Source organism: Taudactylus pleione, unplaced genomic scaffold, assembly GCF_031769625.1.
Source record: "Taudactylus pleione unplaced genomic scaffold, aTauple2 ptg000089l, whole genome shotgun sequence".
NCBI classification, from domain to species: domain Eukaryota; kingdom Metazoa; phylum Chordata; class Amphibia; order Anura; family Myobatrachidae; genus Taudactylus; species Taudactylus pleione.
The window spans coordinates 7,603,596-7,624,120 of NW_028284491.1; the positions used below are offsets into that span (position 1 = coordinate 7,603,596).

The 20,525-nt window shown below is 44.7% G+C and overlaps 1 protein-coding gene across 1 annotated transcript; it reads right to left on the reverse strand.

Annotated features, from left to right (window-relative positions):
- Window positions 1-1,415: 1,415 nt before the first annotated feature.
- Window positions 1,416-8,538, reverse strand: LOC148527328 (keratin, type II cytoskeletal cochleal-like). Its single transcript, XM_088469258.1, has 9 exons — window positions 8,122-8,538; window positions 4,955-5,163; window positions 3,107-3,167; window positions 2,920-3,015; window positions 2,605-2,769; window positions 2,395-2,520; window positions 1,880-2,100; window positions 1,693-1,721; window positions 1,416-1,588 (listed from the first exon to the last, which is right to left on the reverse strand). The coding sequence occupies exons 1-9, from the start codon at window positions 8,536-8,538 to the stop codon at window positions 1,419-1,421; spliced, it is 1,494 nt and encodes a 497-aa protein (XP_088325384.1). The 3' UTR covers window positions 1,416-1,418.
- Between the last annotated feature and the right edge of the window lie 11,987 nt (window positions 8,539-20,525).

Sequence of the window (20,525 nt, forward strand, 5' to 3'; positions counted from 1 at the left end):
GGGGTTATTTCTCCTGACCTGAGAAAGAAATCAATGGACTGGGATCTGCTAGTTGTGTAGAAGATGGTTGATTCAAATAAAAAAAGAGGTTGAAGAGGTTCTCTCCTTACCCCATTATTACTCTGTTTCAGGCTATCATGGCTCAGACAGATTTATAACCCTTACCCTGGTTTAGTAAATGAATGGGAAAAGTCTAATGGGTATGCTTACATACAAAAAGAGTATCATTTATTGCTGCTACATGTCAACTGCTAGAGGTATATTTAGGAAGCTGCAGTTTTTGCCAGATGCAACTCCTCAGCGGATTTGACCTCAAAATATAAAGCGCCATTACTATTAATTGCAAAGCCCGGTGTGTTTCGGTAATATTAGCTCCACTATAAATTTGAGGTCAAAACCGCTGAGATGCATCAGCAGTTTACATGTAACAACAAATAAATTACATTCTATTTGTATGTGGGTTATATGACTATTTAATTCCTGGGGCCTCAGCAATTCTGAGAATAAATACTTTCATCTTCTAAAGTACATTTTTCTATAGGCAGTAAGTACAGTCTGATAAGAAAGTAATGTTGTTATAACCAGCAAACTCTAATACTAATTATGAACTTGAACAAAGAATTGCTTGAGTCACTGACTTGGGAATAGCGTTTTATTGCAGAGCAGTATAAGGATAAAGATAAACACATTTAGTATGAGCAAGGTCAAAACACAAATGAACGTACGGACGTCAGAGAACAAAGTAATTAGAGCAACAAGGTAAATGTTTAGCAGTGAGGGCATAATACAGCACTAAGGGGCCCATTTATTAAGGATCGCATTTTGCAATGCGATCAGGGCATGCAGTACCGCCCATGATCGCATTGCAAAATGCGATCATACCGGCCGAATGTATGACCCGGCACATGCAGGGAGACGGGCTCCGAAAAGAGCCCGTCCCTGCGATGTGGCCGGAGCGCATTCCGGGCTGCTGCGCATGCGCAGTCCCGCGGCCTGCACATGAGCGGCGCCCATTGCCGGCGTAGGGATCTGGAAGATCCCTCCGCCAGCTGAAATGCGGGTAAGTGCCCATAGGACACAGTGGCTAACGCTATCTTCAGATAGCGTTAGCTGCTGGGGTCAATATCGGGAATGTTTTGCATTCCCGATATTGATACATTTGGCAGCATCGCATCCCCCATAGAAACCAATGGGGGAGGCGGCTGCCGGCGGCAATGGAGGGATCATAGCAGGTATCTCCGATACCTGCTGCGGTCCCTCCTTCATACATCCGGGGGATACTAAGTATTTGAGGTAAACCCCCGAAAACAGGTGTTTTCAGGGAATTTACCTCAAATGCACTTTGATAAATGGGCCCCATATATGTTAATAGCACAACCATATTTTGCCACAGCCTGGGCCATGTCCCTGTTGTCTCTTCAGCAGTGAGGCTTATGGCCAGAATGGTGCTTGCTTTTGTAGACTTGGCTGTGGCTTCTTCCACTGCTTGAGCTGAATCCTCCTCTAAGATGATAATGATGACTGTGATGTCCCCCTTGGGATGTTCCTCCTGGATGGTGTTTCCCCCCAGTGCTAGCGTGCAGGACAGCTAAGCAAAGCAGTATATGTTAGTATATAGCAATGAAAGGTTTCCGTAAAACACATTTAACTAGTTATATACCTTAAAAATACATAACATATTGTTCCACTTACAGATGTTGACAGAGTCATCTGAAGCCAATCTGAAAATAAAAAAAACAAGAGCTTATGTATTTATTTTGATGATTTTCTATGTAAGCATACACTATTGTTCTACAATTTTTAAAGTAATAAAATGTTGCTATATGTTATTGATATTGAATGACCATTTAAAACTTTACAGTGTATCTACTGGATTCACCTGCACTCTTCTCCCTCCAGCATTTTCTTGTATGTAGCGATCTCAATGTCCAGAGCCAGTTTGACGTTCATCAGTTCCTGGTAATCTCGCAGCTGACGAGCCATGTCCTGCTTGGCCTTCTGTAGAGCAGCCTCCAGCTCGGCCAGTTTGTTTTTGGCGTCTTGGACAGCTGCTTCTCCCCGTTCCTCTGCCTCATTTATAGCAGCTTCCAGTGACGTTCGCTAAGAAAAACAAATGCATCAAACATTCATGTATAAATAAAACCTAGACTAGTCCGGCTTGCCTGGTCATCTGTACATGGTTAATGATGATTAGTTTAACAGTTGAAAATACAGTACTTACAGAAACTCCACTATTTGGGGAATTCAGCACTTGTTGGTGTCCTATAAGGTTTCATATCTCTGACTAATGTGCAGTAATTTTCTCAAGGGTTCGGGCCAAATCAATAGACCCGAGGTCTCTGGATAATATCCCTTTAGTATGTACAGCCACATCTAACTGCATTCACATTTTACCTGAGACTTAGCACACTCAATTTCTCCTTTAAGTCTCTGAACTGCTCTGTTAAGTTCAGCGATCTCATTTCTGCTACTCTCCAGATCGTTCTCAGTTCTTCCCGTCGCCATGCGCAGGTCCTCAAACTGCAGTTGAAAAAAGAATTCAATGTAATTTAAACTCTATGTGTTTTATACTATCTACAGTATCGTCCTGTGTGTCAGACTCACCCTTGACTGGTACATGGCCTCAACCTCGGCTCTGCTCCTGTTAGCAATCTCCTCGTATTGAGCTTTGACCTCAGCGATGATGCTGTTTAGGTCCAGGCCTCGGCTGTTATCCATGGAAACAACCACCGAGGTGTCTGAGATCTGGGCCTGGAGCTGACTGATCTCCTGCGCAGAAAAGACATAACAAATGATTGGCTGTTTTTTATAATATTGGATAATTTAAATGAAATAAACATATAAATAAATGAGTTTTATGTAATGCACAATATGACCTTGTATATTCAGTGTAATTTAACATAAGAAAATGGCTTTTACCGCATCATACAGAGTCCCCAGGAAATTGATCTCATCTGCGAGGGAGTCAGCCTTTGCTTGTAGCTCGGTCTTGTTCATAAAGGCCGCATCAACATCCTGCAATAAGACAAAGATAAATTGCTGGAGTATTAACCATTTAGCTTATAACTTAACCATTGCCATTCCAGATGTTTGGGCTATTGCATACCTTCTTTAGTAAGATGAACTCATTATCTGCCGCTGTGCGCCGGTTCATTTCTTCTTCATATCTGTGAGCCACAATAAAAATGCAAAAATTATTTAATGAGTTGTTAACTAGTTAATTAGAGATTAAATATAACAGAGTGTTTCCCAACATTTGTGAATTGATGGTTTATTTATCACTGCCATACACTGCATAGACACTATTTATTCAGAATGACTTTGACTGGTAAAGCTAGAGAGAGGATCACCGAGTAAAAGCACTGAAAATACTGTATTTTTTTAAAGTACATATTATTGTGTAGATCACAATAAACATCACAGACCAAAACAGCTGAAAACTCAATAATAAAAAATCATAGACAAAATAAGAATCAGGTCTGTACAAAAAAAACAGACTATTTTGCGATTAATTTTATGTTATAAGTCTAGGAATAAGAAAGAAAACTCAAACATGTCTGACAAAGGGTGAAATCATATAGCAGAAAAAAAGACAGAAGAAAAGAAAAGGAAAACGAGAAGAAAGAGAAAAGAAAAGAGAACAGATCCTCTGTGTTGGGTCCTAAGGATAGAAGCATAGAAAATTACTAAATAAATATATGTGACTATTATAAGACAAAAGAGGCAGGGGCATTATGAGAGGCTAACTAAGGGCTCCATATTATGTCAAATGATTTAGAAGAGCGATTAATAATACTGGTCATGTGTTCCATTCTATAAATATACCATATTCGGGATAGAATAGACTGCATAGATGGGGGCAGATTGTTTCCAGCCTGTCTCCAACTGGCAAGTCATGGCAGTGACTATCTGGTGCATTAAATTATTTTGATGCCTAGTCAATGTATGGAAGTCTAAAGTGAGAATAAATTATTTAAGATTGTAGGGAATAGAGGGCCTGATTCAGCAAGGATCGCAACTGCTAATACACACGAAATTGGCGATTGTTGTGATCTGCGCATATGTATGCAACGCAGTGTGCGTACTAGCCACTGTGATCAGGACTGCGATTGCAGAGACTATACAGACCCATTGCAGAGTGATTGCCAGGAAGTGCCGTTTGTGGGTGGTGACGGGGGGTGGGTCAGCGAAATGCAGGCGTGCCAGTGCATTTGAACGCCGTTGCAGGGGTGTACACAAATTATCCACTGCGATGCCCTACGCGGTTCGAGCTACAACAGCGTGCGATCAGCTTAGCAATTTCTGAGTAAGCTCTGACCTTGTGCAAGTGTGCTTGAGGCTGCGATGGTACTCAATGTTACCGATGCTTTCGCAGACTTACGGATATGAGTACAGGGAAGTGGGCGTACTTATGTTTTGCTAAGACTGCATTGTGATTGTAGAGATTAGCATACCTTCGCAGCCCTGATCGCAGTTGCGATCCGTAGTGAATCAGGCCCTGAGGCATTATGTATGCGAGATGTAGGACCAATGACTTCCTTCCAAAGATTTACTATCTTTGGACAGGACCACCATATATGAAAAAAGGTTCCCTCATTGGCACAACCTCTACAGCATTTATCTGATGTGCCGGGATACATTCAGTGCAGTCGAAAAGGCATATAGCCCCATCTATATAATAGCTTGTATGTATTCTCCTTAATTCTGACACAGATAGAGCTAGAGGCAGCATTATCCCAGCCCTCAGCCCACTCCTCGTGTACCTGAGAGGAGATGTTTCTGAAAGCACCATTACATGCCACTGCCTACTATTGATGCTGCATTGTGGGACAAATGTTCTTAGCATTTTTTGTTAGCTAAACTTATTCTGCCACATGTGGAGCTTCAGCGCTGTTTTTACAAAAGGTAATACTTTTGCTTTGCCATGAATTTAAATGAGCCACCCATAGCTTACTTTCTCTTAAATTCTTCCACCGTGTCCTCTGCGCTGTTCCTTTCTGCTTCTAGGCGAGCGGCCTCGCACTCCAGGTTCTCCAGCTGTCTCCTGAGGTTGCTGATAAAAGCCTCAAACAGAGGTTCAATCTCACACCTGCCTGTTTTCTGGTCCTGTAGAAGAGACCACTTGGTCTCCAGCATTTTGTTCTGCTGTTCTAGATATCTGACCTACAGACACAACATAAAAATTCTATGACAAACGAGAACACATGCATATATGTAAAATGATGCTAGTAATGTAATTTCTTAACAATATACATTTCTGTGTACATGGATACGGGTCACATAAAGGTATCATTTTAACAGAAGCTCCTGTCTATCCCTATTTTATCTGTAGAAACAGACCACATATGAACTACCGTTACTTAAAGGGTATGTGGGCAACAAAGCAGAAATTTACTTTCATTGTTATTCTTTCCTTAAACATATAAATGCTAAATTCCAAATGGTAGTCATGGGGGGTTGGGTACCAGATGCCGGCATTCGGGATCCATCGGATAGAGTCCCAACACTGGCATCCTGACAGGGTTAGGGTACCTACACTTGTTAGTCAGTATCCTAACCCTCCACCTCTCCCTACCCCTAACCCTCCCTCTTTGGTTCCTTAAACTTAACCTCCCCCCAGTGCTTAAACTTAACCTCCCCCTCCCAGCACCTTAACCCTCCCCCTAGTGCCTAACCCAAAACCCTAACCCTAGCCCTTCCCCTAAACCCCAGTACTTACCGTTGGGATACCGGCGCGCTAGGAATCTGACAGGTGTCGGGATTCTGATGCCAGCATTCTATGTGCTGGCATCTCGACTGTTAAGATTTTGACCAGATTTCATCATTGGTTATTTGCTATAAATAATCTGTGATCATTTTTGCTCAAATATCTATTGCAAACAACCATATTATTATTATTATTATTATTTTTATTATTATTAAAAGTAATTTATTTAGCGCATACATATTCTACAGCACTTTACGGTGAATATTTGCCCATTCACATCAGTCCCTGCCCCAGTGGAGCTAACAGTCTATATTCCCTACCATATATACACACACGGGTTACATTTTTTGGGGGGAACTAATTAACCTGCTAGAATATTTTTGGATTGTGGGAGAAAACCGGAGCACCTGGAGAAGACCCACGCAAGCACAGGAAAATATACAAACTCCACATAGTTAGGGCTGTGGTGGGAATTGAACCCAAGACAATTCAGTGCTGTGAGGCAATAAAACTAACCATTACACCATCCATTCTGTGTTAATATGGTTCTGTGTTAATATGGTTCATTAAAATTCACCATAACTCACGTGCCCTTAACATTTCAAGTCTGTTTACATTTTAGCCTTTCAACCTGGTTTAATGGCCTTGCATTCTTGATGAACCAATCTTGAAAATATCAGTTTGATTTTGGTTGAATATACATGGTCTGTGTTCTCTATCTGCTAAGCCAAAAAGAGGTTCCCAAACTTTTTTGAATAAGGACGCCCTAGAGTATCAGCACTGTTTTCACGGCACCCTTAAACCAAAAGTTTGTTACTGAAAAATGCAGAAAATAACGTAGTAAAGTAGTAAAGTGAAGTAAATTGTGCTTACTTACCATCCTTAGGTTCAGATATGTGGTGATGGACAGGTTTGCTCTTCCGTTTGTCCACATATTTACATTACATTGACCAGTGGCGTATCTAAATGGGTGCAGTGTGTGCGGGGCACACGGGCCCCCAGATCCTGGGGGGCCCCGCACCGCGCACACTGCACCCATATTTTTTTAAAACTTGCCTGTCCGAGGTTCCACGTCGGGTGTCATTGCTGCTCAGAACACCGGTAAAATGGCCACCGTGGCCATTTTCCGGTTTTCTGCGCATGCGCAGTAGACTGCAGGCACTAGAGTGTGCCTGGAATCTACTGCGCATGCACAGAACACTGGAAAATGGCTGCTGCGGCCATTTTTCTGGCATTCTGCGCATGCGCAGTAGACTTCGGGCACACTCTAGTGCCCGGAGTCTACTAATACTCCAGTGGCTGGCCAGCCACGTCAGTCGGCTGCCAGCCACCAGGAAGAGAGGAGGGGGCCCTGCACGAGGAGTGCACACGGGCCCCCTCCTCTCTTAAAGCCCCTGCATTGACCATAAATAATTTAATTTGATGCTGGACCACCAACCTGAGGTACCCCTGCAAGTGTTCCAAGGCACCCCAGGGTGCCACTGCGTACAGTTTGGGTACCACTGTGCTAAGCTGCTCAATGCTCAAGCTTGAAGTTCAAGTTTGCTGTTTGTAGCTAACAGACACTAAAATAAGCTATATGTTTCCTTTCTACATATTCAGATTGTTTTAAGTTTTTTTTTTTAAATAGCAAACTTTAGTTTTAGTATGAATTTAGAGTGTGTTGCTCGCATAGAAAATGGTAAAAAAATATTATATGGGAAATGGTCCTTTCTGCTGACAAATCCTATGTCTCTATGTTACTGTACCATAGAAAATATAACCTATAGTGAAACAGAGGAAACAGTATGGAGATGACTTCAGTAGGCATCTTCTTCACATCTACTTTATGAACCTATGAGTGTGGTAACAGTTCAAATAAATCTATATAGTTAAAACCTCTGTTATAGTCATACAGTACTGCATTTACAGTATAATTACAGCTCTGGCCCGGGTATTAGTGTGATCTAATTAAATAAACTTCAGATAACAGCAGATGATATAAGACCAATTTAAATGATTTGAATGGACCCTATATAAAAATCTTTATAGGGCTTTGGGGCAGCTGTACTAAGCTCTGGAAAGTGATAAATTGGAGAGTGATAAACTACCAACCAATCAGCTCCTAACTGTCATTTTCCAAACACAGCCTTTAACATGACAGTTAGGAGCTGAGTGACTGGTAGTTTATCACTCTCCAATTTATCACTTTCCAGAGCTTAGTACATCTCCCCCTTAGGCTCTTCTAAAGAGTTATAGACAGTGTATAACATTACTGGAGTTCTATACATGATAAGTAACATTTTGTCCCAAATGTGTTTCCTCTATCAAAATACAAAACGTCTTTTTAATTTTTATAGGTTATTTATATATATATATATATATATATATATTCATTTCATCCATGCAGTCTGTATGAGGCACAGAAATATCACCTTGTTGATGAAAGAAGCAAACTTGTTGTTGAGACCTTTGATCTGATTCTTCTCATCAGTCCTCACTCTCTGGATGTTTGGGTCGATCTCCAAGTTGAGAGGTGCCAGGAGACCCTTGTTCATAGTAACATGGGTAATTCCTCCAGAACAAGATGATCTTCCAAAACTAGCAAAACCAAAGCCAGATCCATGTCCGCTTTTTCCTAAATGAAAACTTCCCCCTGAAATCTTATGTCCTGTTGATCCCATATTGTGGGCACTGTTACTGCTAAAGCAATGCTGGGCCTTGTGACCATGTCCACTATGTTTAGTAGAGTGTGATACGATGCTGTGTGAGCTGGAATATTTAGGTAAACCAACCGAGCAGGAGCTGAAGTGCTTGTGTCCAGTAGATGCGTGGATGGAGTGATGAGACATGATGGATCTAAGTTCTCACACAGGTGATCTGCAGTTGATGTGAAGTAGAGGAGAGACCAGTTGACTGTTTCCCTGTAGAGATCTTACCTGCTGCATTTATACTTGCATAGGAAGGATGTTAACAATCAAATAAAAATACTTTGGCCTCATGAGTGTTGTTTGTTAGCATCACATACTTGGATTTATAGAAGGCAGACCAGCAACACGCCTGCATTACCAAAGCTGTAATGCATATTAATCTGCCCTCTAAGAGATGAATAATTGTCTTTCCGTGTTCCAGACACAGGAAAAACTATCATGGTGAAAAATATGACTGAAATATTTACCTTTTCTTTCAGAAATATTAGGCACTTTTTATACTATATCGTTTTACAAAGGTAAAAGAGGTATGAATGTGTTGCCTTTTCGTACTTTGCACGTATGTATGTCCAAATCTTCAATCTCTTTTTGGCATTACTTATTAGCTGTCTGGGAAAGGTGGTCAGATAAAATCACACTGTTACCAGCCACATCCCTGGGGAAAATTTGGAAGAGATTTGCAAATCTCATAAAATATATTACATTTGTTTGATCGGAATGACATCTTCCTCTAAAGTCTATAAATATATTGTCAACCTTATATGTGGAAAATGTTATTATAAATCTTGAATGGACATAAGAAGGTTTCAGCACCTCAGTAGATCCCAAATTTAATATACACATTTTAGTTGACTGTAAAGAAAAACAAATTTTCCCGAGGTCAATCCATATCTTCTTGCCGAGATTTGCAGCAGGACACACCATTGCATAGAGGTGCAAAGTTATATCTAAGAAGCTGAACATTTTTGTTTTTAAACTTCTGCAAAATGTCATTCTGCACTTTGGGGCTCATACTGTGTTAGACGAAAAATCTGCCCCAGGAAAAAGTGCATCTTGCTTAGCTTGAAAGGCTGATCATATATGCAAAATGCATTCCGCTCAATAAGGGTAGCAGGGCCGGACTGGCCATCGGGCACTTCTGGCAAATGCCAGAAGGGCGGATGGCTAAATGGGCCGGTATGGCTGAGCGCAGGCTTATTGGGCAGTACACCCTCCCGGGCGGTGCCATGCTCAGTCAGCAAAGAATTCTCACTAATGCGCGGCCCCGTCATTGCGCGATGACGTCATGACGCAATCGCGTCATGATGCGGCCAGCTTCAAAGCCCCTTGGCAATGGGGGCATTGTCAATCGGGGCGGGAGGGTGAGCGCTGAGCGGTGCGCTATATAGGAAGTCTGCTGGCCTGGAGGTGGAACCGCACAAGCCGCTCCTCATTCAGAGGAGCCGCACTTCCGGGTTATAGTGCCCCTAATGAAATGGTAGCTTAAACCCGGGCATCAGCGACAGAAGTGCAGCAGCGTCACAGAGGACTGCATATGCTGACTCTTTAAGACCTTCTCTTCAGACTCCAAAACTGCATAAGGTATCTCTCTCTGCCATCTCCACCATTAGTTTCCTTCTGTCTCTCATCTCACCATATTCCTCCTCCTCTTACTCTCTCTTCCATCTCCCCTGATTTCTTCTCTCTCTCTTTTCTGATTCCCCTATTCTCCTCTCATCTCCCCCTATACCTAAACTGCTGTCTGCCCTTATTCATCCTGTCTCCCCTATTCCTCCTGTATACTGTCTTTCCCTATTCCTTCCCTCTATCTCCCATCTACCCCCTATTACTCCTCTCTCTCTAGCAGGTCCCCCTCTTTCTCCTATGTCTCTTCCGGCTTTCCCTATTCCTCCTCTCTCTAGCAGGTCCCCCTCTTTCTCCTATGTCTCTCCCGGCTTCCCCTATTCCTCCTCTCTCTCTAGCAGGTCCCCCTCTTTCTCCTATGTCTCTCCCAGCTTCCCCTATTCCTCCTCTCTAGCAGGTCCCCTCTTTCTCCTATGTCTCTCCCGGCTTTCCCTATTACTCCTCTCTCTCTAGCAGGTCCCCCTCTTTCTCCTATGTCTCTCCCGGCTTCCCCTATTCCTCCTCTCTCTCGAGCAGGTCCCCCTCTTTCTCCTATGTCTCTCCCGGCTTTCCCTATTACTCCTCTCTCTCTAGCAGGTCCCCATCTTTCTCCTATGTCTCTCCCGGCTTCCCCTATTCCTCCTCTCTCTCTAGCAGGTCCCCCTCTTTCTCCTATGTCTCTCCTGGTTTTCCCTATTACTCCTCTCTCTCTAGCAGGTCCCCCTCTTTCTCCTATGTCTCTCCCGGCTTTCCCTATTATTCCTCTCTCTCTAGCAGGTCCCCCTCTTTCTCCTATGTCTCTCCCGGCTTCCCCTACTCCCAGTCTCTCCCAGCTCCCACTATTCCTCCTCTCTCTCTCCCAGCTCCCCCTATTCCTCCTCTCTCTCTAGCAGGTCCCCCTCTTTCTCCTGTCTCTCGTGACTTCCCCTATTGCCAGTCTCTCTCTCCCAGCTCCCCTATGCCTCCTCTCTCTCTAGTAGGTCCCCCTCTTTCTTCTATGTCTCTCCCGACTTCCCCTATTCCTCTTCTCTCTCTCCCAGCTCCCCCTATTCCTCCTCTCTCTCTCTCTCTCTCTCTCTCTCTCTCCCAGCTTCCCAAATTCCTCCTCTCTCTCTAGCAGGTCCCCCTCTTTCCCCTATGTCTCTCCCGTCTCCCCCGTCTCCCCCTATTTCTCCTATGTCTCTCCCAGCTCCCCCTATTTTTCCTATGTCTCTCCCAGCTCTCCCTATTTCTCCTATGTCTCTACCAGCTCAACCTATGTCTCTCCCAGCTCCCCCTATGTCTCTCCCTGCTCTCCCTATGTCTGTCCCAGCTTCCCCAATTTCTTCTCTCTCAGGGCTCTCCCTGTTCCTTCACAGTCCCTCTCTGTGTCTCTCCCTGTATGTCTCTTTCTCCCTCTCCCTTCTCTCTCTCTCTCCATCTTCCATCTCTCTCCCCCTATTCCCTCTATCTGTCTCTCTCTCCCTATTCCCTCTATCTCTGTCTCTCTCCTCTCCTCTCTCTCCTCTCCCTCTCTCTCCCTGTTCCTTCATTCTCTCTCCTTTCCCTGTTCCTTCTCTCTCTCTCTCTCTCCTCTCCCTGTTCCTTCACTCTCTCTCTCTGCTCTCCCTGTTCCTTCGCCCTCTCCCTCTCTCTCTCTCTCGGCTTTCCCTGTTCCTTCACTCTCTCTGTCTCTATCTGCTCTCTCTCTTGGCTCTCCCTGTTCCTTCTCTCTCTCGGGGCTCTCCCTGTTCCTTCACTCTCTCTCTCTCGGGACTCTCCCTATTCCTTCTCTTTCTCTGGGCTCTCCCTATTCCTTCTCTCTCTCCCTATCCCCCCCTCGCTCTCTCTTTCTCCCTCTCTCTCTTTCTCCCTCTCCCTATTCCTTCTCTCTCTTTCTCCCTATTCCTTCTCTCTCTGTGTCTCTCTCTCTCGGCTCTCCCTATTCCTTCTCTCTCTCGGGGCTCTCCCTGTTCCTTCTCTCTCTCTGGGCTCTCCCTGTTCCTTCTCTCTCTCTCGGGGCTCTCCCTGTTCCTTCTCTCTCTCTCGGGGCTCTCCCTGTTCCTTCTCTCTCTCTCTCTGGGCTCTCCCTGTTCCTTCTCTCTCAGAGCTCTCCCTCTTCCTTCTCTTTCTCTCTCGGGGCTCTCCCTGTTCCTTCTCTCTCTCTCTCTCTCTCTCTCTCTCTCTCGGGGCTCTCCCTGTTCCTTCTGTCTCTCTCTCTCTCGGGGCTCTCCCTGTTCCTTCTCTCCCTCTCTCTCTCTCGGGGCTCTCCCTGTTCCTTCTCTCTCTCTCGGGGCTCTCCCTGTTCCTTCTCTCTCTCTCTCTCTCTCGGGGCTCTCCCTGTTCCTTCTCTCTCTCTCTCTCTCTCTCTCTCTCAGGGCTCTCCCTGTTCCTTCTCTCTCTCTCGGGGCTCTCCCTGTTCCTTCTCTCTCTCTCTCGGGGGTCTCCCTGTTCCTTCTCTCTATCGGGGCTCTCCCTGTTCCTTCTCTCTCTGGGCTCTCCCTGTTCCTTCTTTCTCTCTCTCGGGGCTCTCCCTGTTCCTTCTCTCTCTCTCTCTCTCTCTCTCTATCTCGGGGCTCTCCCTGTTCCTTCTCTCTCTTCCTCGGGGCTTTCCCTGTTCCTTCTTTCTTTCATTCTTTCTTTCTTCCTTTCTTTTTCCCTATCCATTCTCTCTCTCTAGGGGCTCACCCTGTTCCTTCTCTCTCTCTCTCTCTCTCTCTCTCTCTCTGGGCTCTCCTTGTTCCTTCTCTCTCTCACTCTTGGGGCTCTCCCTGTTCCTTCTCTCTCTCTCTCTCTCTTTGGGCTCTCCCTGTTCCTTCTCTCTCTCTTTCTCCCTATCCCTTCTCTCTCTCTCGGGGCTCACCCTGTTCCATCTCTCTCTCTTTCTCTCTCTCTCGGGGCTCTCCCTGTTCCTTCTCTCTCTCTCTCTCTCTCTCTCTCGGGCTCTCCCTGTTCCATCTCTTTCTCTCTTTCTCTCTCTCTCTCTGGGCTCCCCCTGTTCCATCTCTCTCTCACTCTCGGGGCTCTCCCTGTTCCTTCTCTCTCTCTCTCTCTTTCTCTCTCTCTTGGGGCTCTCCCTGTTCTTTCTCTCTCTCTCTCTCTCTCTCTCTCTATCTCGGGGCTCTACCTGTTCCTTCTCTCTCTCACTCTCTGGGCTCTCCCTGTTCCTTCTCTCTCTCTCTCTCTCTTTCTCTCTCTCTTGGGGCTCTCCCTGTTCTTTCTCTCTCTCTCTCCCTTCTCTCTCTCACTCTCGGGGCTCTCCCTGTTCCTTTCTCTCTCTCTGGGCTCCCCTGTTCCTTCTCTCTCTCTCTCGGGGCTCTCCCTGTTCCTTCTCTCTCTTTTCTTTCTCCCTATCCCTTCTCTCTCTCTCGGGCTCTCCCTGTTCCTTCTCTCTCTCTTTCTCCCTATCCCTTCTCTCTCTCTCGGGGCTCTCCCTGTTCCTTTTCTCTCTCTTTCTCCCTATCCCTTCTCTCTCTCTCGGGGCTCAACCTGTTCCTTCTCTCTCTCGGGGCTCTCCCTGTTCCTTCTCTCTCTCTCTCTTTCTCTCTCTCTCTCTCGGGACTTTCCCTGTTCCTTCTCTCTCTCTCTCTCTCTCTCGGCTCTCCCTGTTCCTTCTCTATCTCTCTCTCTCTCTCTCTCTCTCTCTCTCTCTCTCGGGACTCTCCCTGTTCCTTCTCTCTCTCTTTCTCCCTATCCCTTCTCTCTCTCTGTGTCTCTGTCTCTCTCTCTCTCTGTCTCTGTCTGTCTCTCATCTCTCTGGTCTCTCACATTCTCCTATGCTGGATCCCATCTTTCCGTTTCTCTCTCCCCCAGCTCCCCGAATTCCTCCCGTGTTTCTGCTGGCTCCCTCCTTTCCTCCTCTTTCCTGTCTTTCCTTTTCTTGTGTGTGACCTGCACCAGTGAAGTGCCAGCCTGTTCCTTCTCTCTTTCTTTCTCCCTATCTTTTCTCTCTCTCTCGGGGCTCACCCTGTTCCTTCTCTCTCTCTCTCTCTCTCTCTCTCTCTCTCTCGGGGCTCTCCCTGTTCCTTCTCTCTCTCTCTTTCTCTCTCTCTCTGGGCTCTCCTTGTTCCTTCTCACTCTCACTCTCGGGGCTCTCCCTGTTCCTTCTCTCTATCTCTCTCTCTCTCTCTTGGGGCTCTCCCTGTTCCTTCTCTCTCTATTTCTCCCTATCCCTTCTCTCTCTCTCGGGGCTCACCCTGTTCCTTCTCTCTCTCTCTCTCTCTCTCTCTCTCTCGGGGCTCTCCCTGTTCCTTCTCTCTCTCTCTCTCTCTCTCTCTCTCTCTCAGGGCTCTCCCTGTTCCTTCTCTCTCTCTCTCTCTCTCTCTCTCTCTCGGGGCTCTCCCTGTTCCTTCTCTGTCTCTCTCTCTTTCTCTCTTGGGGCTGTCCCTGTTCCTTCTCTCTCTCACACTCGGGGCTCTCCCTGTTCCTTCTCTCTCTCTCTTTCTCTCTCTCTTGGGGCTCTCCCTGTTCCTTCTCTCTCTCTCTCTCTCTCTCGGGGCTCTCCCTGTTCCTTCTCTCTCTCACTCTTGGGGCTCTCCATGTTCCTTCTGTCTCTCTCTTTCTCTCTCTCTTGGGGCTCTCCCTGTTCCTTCTCTCTCTCTCTCCCTTCTCTCTCTCACTCTCGGGGCTCTCCCTGTTCCTTTTTCTCTCTCTGGGCTCTCCCTGTTCCTTCTCTCTCTCTCTCGGGGCTCTCCCTGTTCCTTCTCTCTCTCTTTCCTTCTCCCTATCCCTTCTCTCTCTCTCAGGGCTCTCACTGTTCCTTCTCTCTCTCTTTCTCCCTATCCATTCTCTCTCTCTCGGCGCTCTCCCCCCTTTCCTTCTCTCTTTATTTCTCCCTATCCCTTCTCTCTCTCTCGCGGCTCACCCTGTTCCTTCTCTTTCTCGGGGCTCTCCCTGTTCCTTCTCTCTCTCTCTCTCTCTCTCTCTCTCGGGGCTCTCCCTGTTCCTTCTCTCTCTCTCTCTCTCTCTCTCTCCCTATCTCTCTCTCTCTCAGGGTCTCTCCCTGTTCCTTCTCTCTCTCTTTCTCTCTCTCTCTCTCTCTCTGGGCTCTCCCTGTTCCTTCTCTCTCTCTTTCTCTCTCTCTCTCTCTCTCTCTCTCGGGACTCTCCCTGTTCCTTCTCTCGCTCTTTCTCCCTATCCCTTCTCTCTCTTTCTCTCTATCCCTTCTCTCTCTCTCTGTGTCTCTGTCTCTCTCTCTCTCTGTCTCTGTCTGTCTCTCATCTCTCTGGTCTCTCCCATTCTCCTATGTTGGATCCCATCTTTCCTTTTCTCTCTCCCCCAGCTCCCCGAATTCCTCCAGTGTTTCTCCTGGCTCCCTCCTTTCCTCCTCTTTCCTGTCTTTCCTTTTCTTGTGTGTGACCTGCACCAGTGAAGTGCCAGCTTTACCCAAGTGTACACACTTATAGATATCTCTCCAATCTGTCTGGTGGGAAGGAAAATCTGGTCCATTTTCCAGCATCTGGGAGCAAATTTCTATTGTTATTTGCTTCCATACATTCCCAGATTTTCCTTCCCACTACATGGATTGGACAGATATATCTATAGGTGTGTACACAGCTTAACAGAACCAACACAATACCAAATGTTTGACTATGGCACATGTTTGAATCCCCTACAGGATGTGCTCTGTTGTTTGTGTACTTGTATGTCCTAATATTAATTATATTTGTAGGAGTATAGACTAAGAAATGGGAGGGGTTAGGGATAGTAAGGAGAGGGGTCTATGCCAGGAGCATGATGATGACGCGAAGTGGGCCTGTGTGCTCTTAAAATGCCAGGGCCTATTTTAAATCCCAGTCCGGCCCTGAAGGGTAGTATATGCGCCTAGTCTATGTAAGGAAGTGTGGCTTCACAATGGTAGCGGTAAATGCTAGATATGCAGTACACAATTCATATACTACAATACAGTACATATCCAGACAGTTATTAGTAACTAGAAGATTTTATTACATTCAAATACATAGACCCAGTGGTGTCACTAGGGGGTGCGGAGGGTGTGGGCCACACCGGATGACACCATCTGAGTGGATGCTACCAAAATAGCAGAGCAACCCCTCGGATTGTGTCATCGGGCAGCGCTACAGCAGAGGTGATAGACCCTCCCCCTGTGTCTGGAGAGGCTAAAGGCTTCCCAGCAACCTTCCGAGTCCTGGGCAAGTCCCCAGCATGATGAAAACCGGGTGTGATGCTCAATCACGTCATAAAATGGTGCACATGAGGGTGTGTGGCTTCACTAACACGAGGCCACACCTCCTTTCACGCAAACACAAGGTCGGTGATGCCACTGCATACATTCGTCTCCTTCCCCTTTAAAAGTTGATTTGGAAATATGCTATATTGCTGGTGACTTTAATAGCACTTTAATAAAGTGAATAGATTGCAGCTCATGGTTACAATAGTATTAACATATATAAAAGGGATTTAGATGCATTCAACCAATCAAAAACAACCAATCGTCATCATCATTAGTTCATATCTTTCATCAGAGGTATGAATCCACAAGTGATCTATCATGGGACAGACAATAATAGCAATCAATAATTATACATTCAAATTAGTCTTAAAAGTGAGACATAAAATTATATGGCAAAGTGCTAAGACAGAAAATAGAATAATGATAGCTAAACCTTAATAAGTTCATAGTTCCCAACATTTACCCAGTCTAAATACAGTAAGCTCTGTCCCCTAATCATGCAAACCACGCCACCAATTTACACAAGCCATGTCCAGTATGACAAGCCGTGCCCACTGTCTGACCAACAACACCCAGTTGCTGGTGAAACCCCACCCACTTTGTTATACGCAGCACCATCCCTTTTAAAGTCTGTGAACCTTGATTGTCCTGCTGACATTTCTGTTGTATGGAATTACAGGTATTAGCTGGTATATTGATCTTGACTTGCAGGGAAGTTGTTTATTTAATATGATTTGCAGGACTCTGGCATGTTGCTGATGTCTATCAGATTTCCCCACACAAGTATTTGCCAGTTGTTTTTTTATTATGCTCAATTTTATAAACTCACTTATACTATGCAATCTAAGGAACCTGAAGATTAGTTTAACTGTTGACTAACAGAATACAGACATTTATGTTCAGTGTTAATAAATATTTATGATGTTTTTCTATTTTATTATATCCAGTTTAAGTATGTCAGCTTTTAACTTTGTGTTCTGCTGTTGTGTCATCTACACAATAAAGTGATGGTTAAAATGATGACAAGCTCACAGCATCGGAGTGATTTGCATAGCCACAGACAACAATAAACTAGAGATGTGCGCTGGACCATTTTTTCTAGTTTTCGTTCTAATTCGTCGGCCAGTTTTGGTTTTGGTTTTGTCAAACCGCCATGACTGGTGTTGGTTTTGTGTTTTCCAAAAATTTCCAAAAAAGCTAAAAACACATAATTTTTTTGTTCCTAGGGTATTATTAGCTTCAATAATATTAACTTTGCCTAATTTCCAGGCAATGTTGACCACCTCACAGCTCACAATATTGTTTTCATCCAGTTTAGGACAAAAGATTGCACCAAACTAGCTGGTTGACTAAGCTAAGCAACAGCAGTGGGCGGCACAAACATGTGGCACTGCAATGGCAGATAGGATGGCAGTTTAATAACTATACAACTCCATAGATAGAAACCAAGAATGTTTTCATGAATCAAGAGGGCTAAATGAGATGGAGTATTTATGTAGTTGAAGGCAGAGAAAGGAAGGAAGGATTGATTAGTTTGTAATTGTAATTAAATGTTTTGATTCCGAAGAAAATTTATAAGGGAGGAGGGGGATCCGATGGGATCCAAATCCCGGCTGAGGTTTACCCGGCAAGCTCGGATTCAAAATCGAGGCAAAACTTAATCATCCCAGCATTGGACTTCAGGGGTTTTGGATTCGATATAAGTCCCTCTCACAATGATTCTGGCACCATTTCAAATAGGACAGCTGGAAGGAGAGCTCACACTAGACTGTCAGGGCAGAAAATAATTACAACTGGGTGAACTAACCCATGTTTTGCCCACCCAATAAACTTGGTGGTATAGATTTTTTTTAAATGAAAAGGGCATGCAGGAGATGCTGTCTGTGACCATAAATATATCTGGACATTTTTGGGGATCATCAACTGCATGTAGAAGATTTCAGCAGCTATGGCAGTTCAACTTCCAACATGGCACATCTAGGAAACAAGAGTGACACTGCAGTGGCAGACAGTATGACAGTTTAATAAACTATATAAATGTTTTGTTTTCTACGCAAAAAGAGAGTCAGCAATATCCCAATCAGTGCATAATGCAAAGAAAAGAGGTGCAAGATGGAATTGTTCTTGGGCCTTCCCTCTGACCCTTCTGTTGTATATATTAAACAGGACATGCACAGTTTAACAAACCAATCACTTCAGCTACAGAGACTTCCACTTGTGGCTGAAGTGATTGGTTTGTTTGGGCCCCTACAAAACAGGCTACCAATGGGCTTAAGGCAGCTAACAGTATTGTTAATCCTCTACAGTTGGAAGGGGTCATCCTCCCCATCTGATTTCTCACCCTGATCAGTGTGTACATCATCCTCACACTATTTTAATTTATATCCACTGGAATCCACCATTACAGGTACCTCAGTATTCTTTTTTTACATAATTGGCAGTAAAGCTCTTCCTCGTGGAATATCCAGTTAATTTTGATGAACATCATCTTTTCCACATTTTGAGGAAGTAGCCTCCTACGCTGATCGCTGATAAGGTTCCCAGTTGTGCTGAAAACTCTTTCTGAGTACACACTGGAGGGTAGGCAGCTGAAGTAATGCAAAGCCAGCCTGTACAAGAGCCTCCAAATTGCCGTTTTTTTCTTTCCAGTAGTCAAAGGTACTCTGTGACATGCCCATTTGTACAGTGTCATGAAAATAATCCTCCACCATTCTTTGGATGGTGACTCTATTAAATGAAGTTGTGGTAGAGGTGTCACAAATTTTTGACAATTCTTTTAGACCCAACCAGATGTCACAATATCATATTGACTCCTCTGCATAACCACTGGGTCTTTTGGGAAAGCTGAGTTTCTTCCTGACAGATGCCGGAGAAACTGAAGGAGATGTCATCGTGTTGTGTACCACTTGAGCTGCCAACTTGCTCACAAGGAGCTCTTTGCATCTCTTAAGATCTTGGTCAGTTGTAAAGAAACACACGACATATGGCTTAAACCTAGGATCAAGCACAGTCACCAAAATGTAGTTATCCAATTTCATGATATTGGCAACCCTTGGATCCTGGCAAAGCAAACAAAGGACTTGAACTACAAGTCTGACATACTTATCGGAAATGCTTTGTTTCATCTCCTCCTTCAATTTTTTAGATGATTTTCCAAAAGCTTAATTAGGGGAATCACCTGACTCAAGCTAGTAGTGTCTAAACTCACTTCACAGGTGGCTACTTCAAAGGGTTTGAGCACCTTGCACAAGATGTAAAGTATTCTCCACTGCACTGGACTAAAGAACACTCCCCTTCCTCTCCCAATGTCATGGCTTGTTGTATAGCTGTGGATGGCTGTTTGCTGTTCATCCATCCGCTGAAGCATAATTCCACCTGGTTGCCACCTCTTGCTTCAGTTGGTGGCAGGGCAAATTCAACTGTTCTTGCAGCTGCTACAATCTCCTGAATGCTGTGGCTGAATGGCAAACATGTCCCGAAATTTTTCTGGCCACAGACAGCATCTTTTAAAAAAGAAACTCTGTACCACCAAGTTGAATGTGTGAGCAAAACATGGGATGTGTTTGAATCACGCAGCTGTAATGCTCTCACCATATTGGTGGCATTGTGAGAAGTCACAAATCCTGAAGAGAGTCCAAGTGTGATAAGCCATTTTGCTACAGTATGACATCCCTCTTAGTGAAGCCAGTGATACACAGAGTAGCCTGCTTCTGAATGAGCTGGCGTTGTTTGTTAGATACTGCTGCTGCTGAAAGTGATTCATCCACCCAGTGGGCTGTCACAGTCTTGTAATCTTTAGTTTGTCCACATATCTGTGGTTAAGTGGACAATGGATACATGGACATTTTGTAGGCCAATCATTTTTTTTTTTTCATTTACTGGTACAGCTGAGGAATGACTTTTCAGGTAAAATGGAACCAAGATGGAATTTGGTACTGGGGATATAGAACCTCAATTAACTGTGTAAACCCCACTGCATTAATGGCGGATATTGGTTGCAGATCTAATACTAGCAAAGCCGTCATGGCATCAGTGATCCTCTGTGCGACTGGGTGAGAGCTGTCATACTTGCTTCCCCTTGCAAATGATTGTTTCACAGTCAATTTTTTTTTAAATAGTAGTCTTCTTGGTCCCTTTCTGCGATGAAGATCTATCCCCAGCAGCAGCAGCAGGCCTAGTGCTGAAGGATTTTTTTAAGGAATTCTGGTTAGGGAAAGAGTCACCTAGCCTTAACAAATTACAGGACTACCTCCAATCATTACTGAGAATATTGAGGACGAAGATGTTGATGGTAGAGATTGCAGGTGCTGGGATCTATTTAAGAGAAGGGAGCTTGCTGATGCTGGACTGCTTG

Excerpts from the sequence above, each read along its gene's own strand:
- LOC148527328 (XM_088469258.1), bottom strand. The coding sequence starts at position 8,538 with ATGTCTCATCACTCCATCCACGCATCTACTGGACACAAGCACTTCAGC. Across the intron at positions 3,016-3,106 it reads AGTTCATCTTACTAAAGAAG|GATGTTGATGCGGCCTTTAT; the intron begins GTATGCAATAGC and ends GTCTTATTGCAG. Across the intron at positions 2,101-2,394 it reads TTGAGTGTGCTAAGTCTCAG|CGAACGTCACTGGAAGCTGC; the intron begins GTAAAATGTGAA and ends TGTTTTTCTTAG.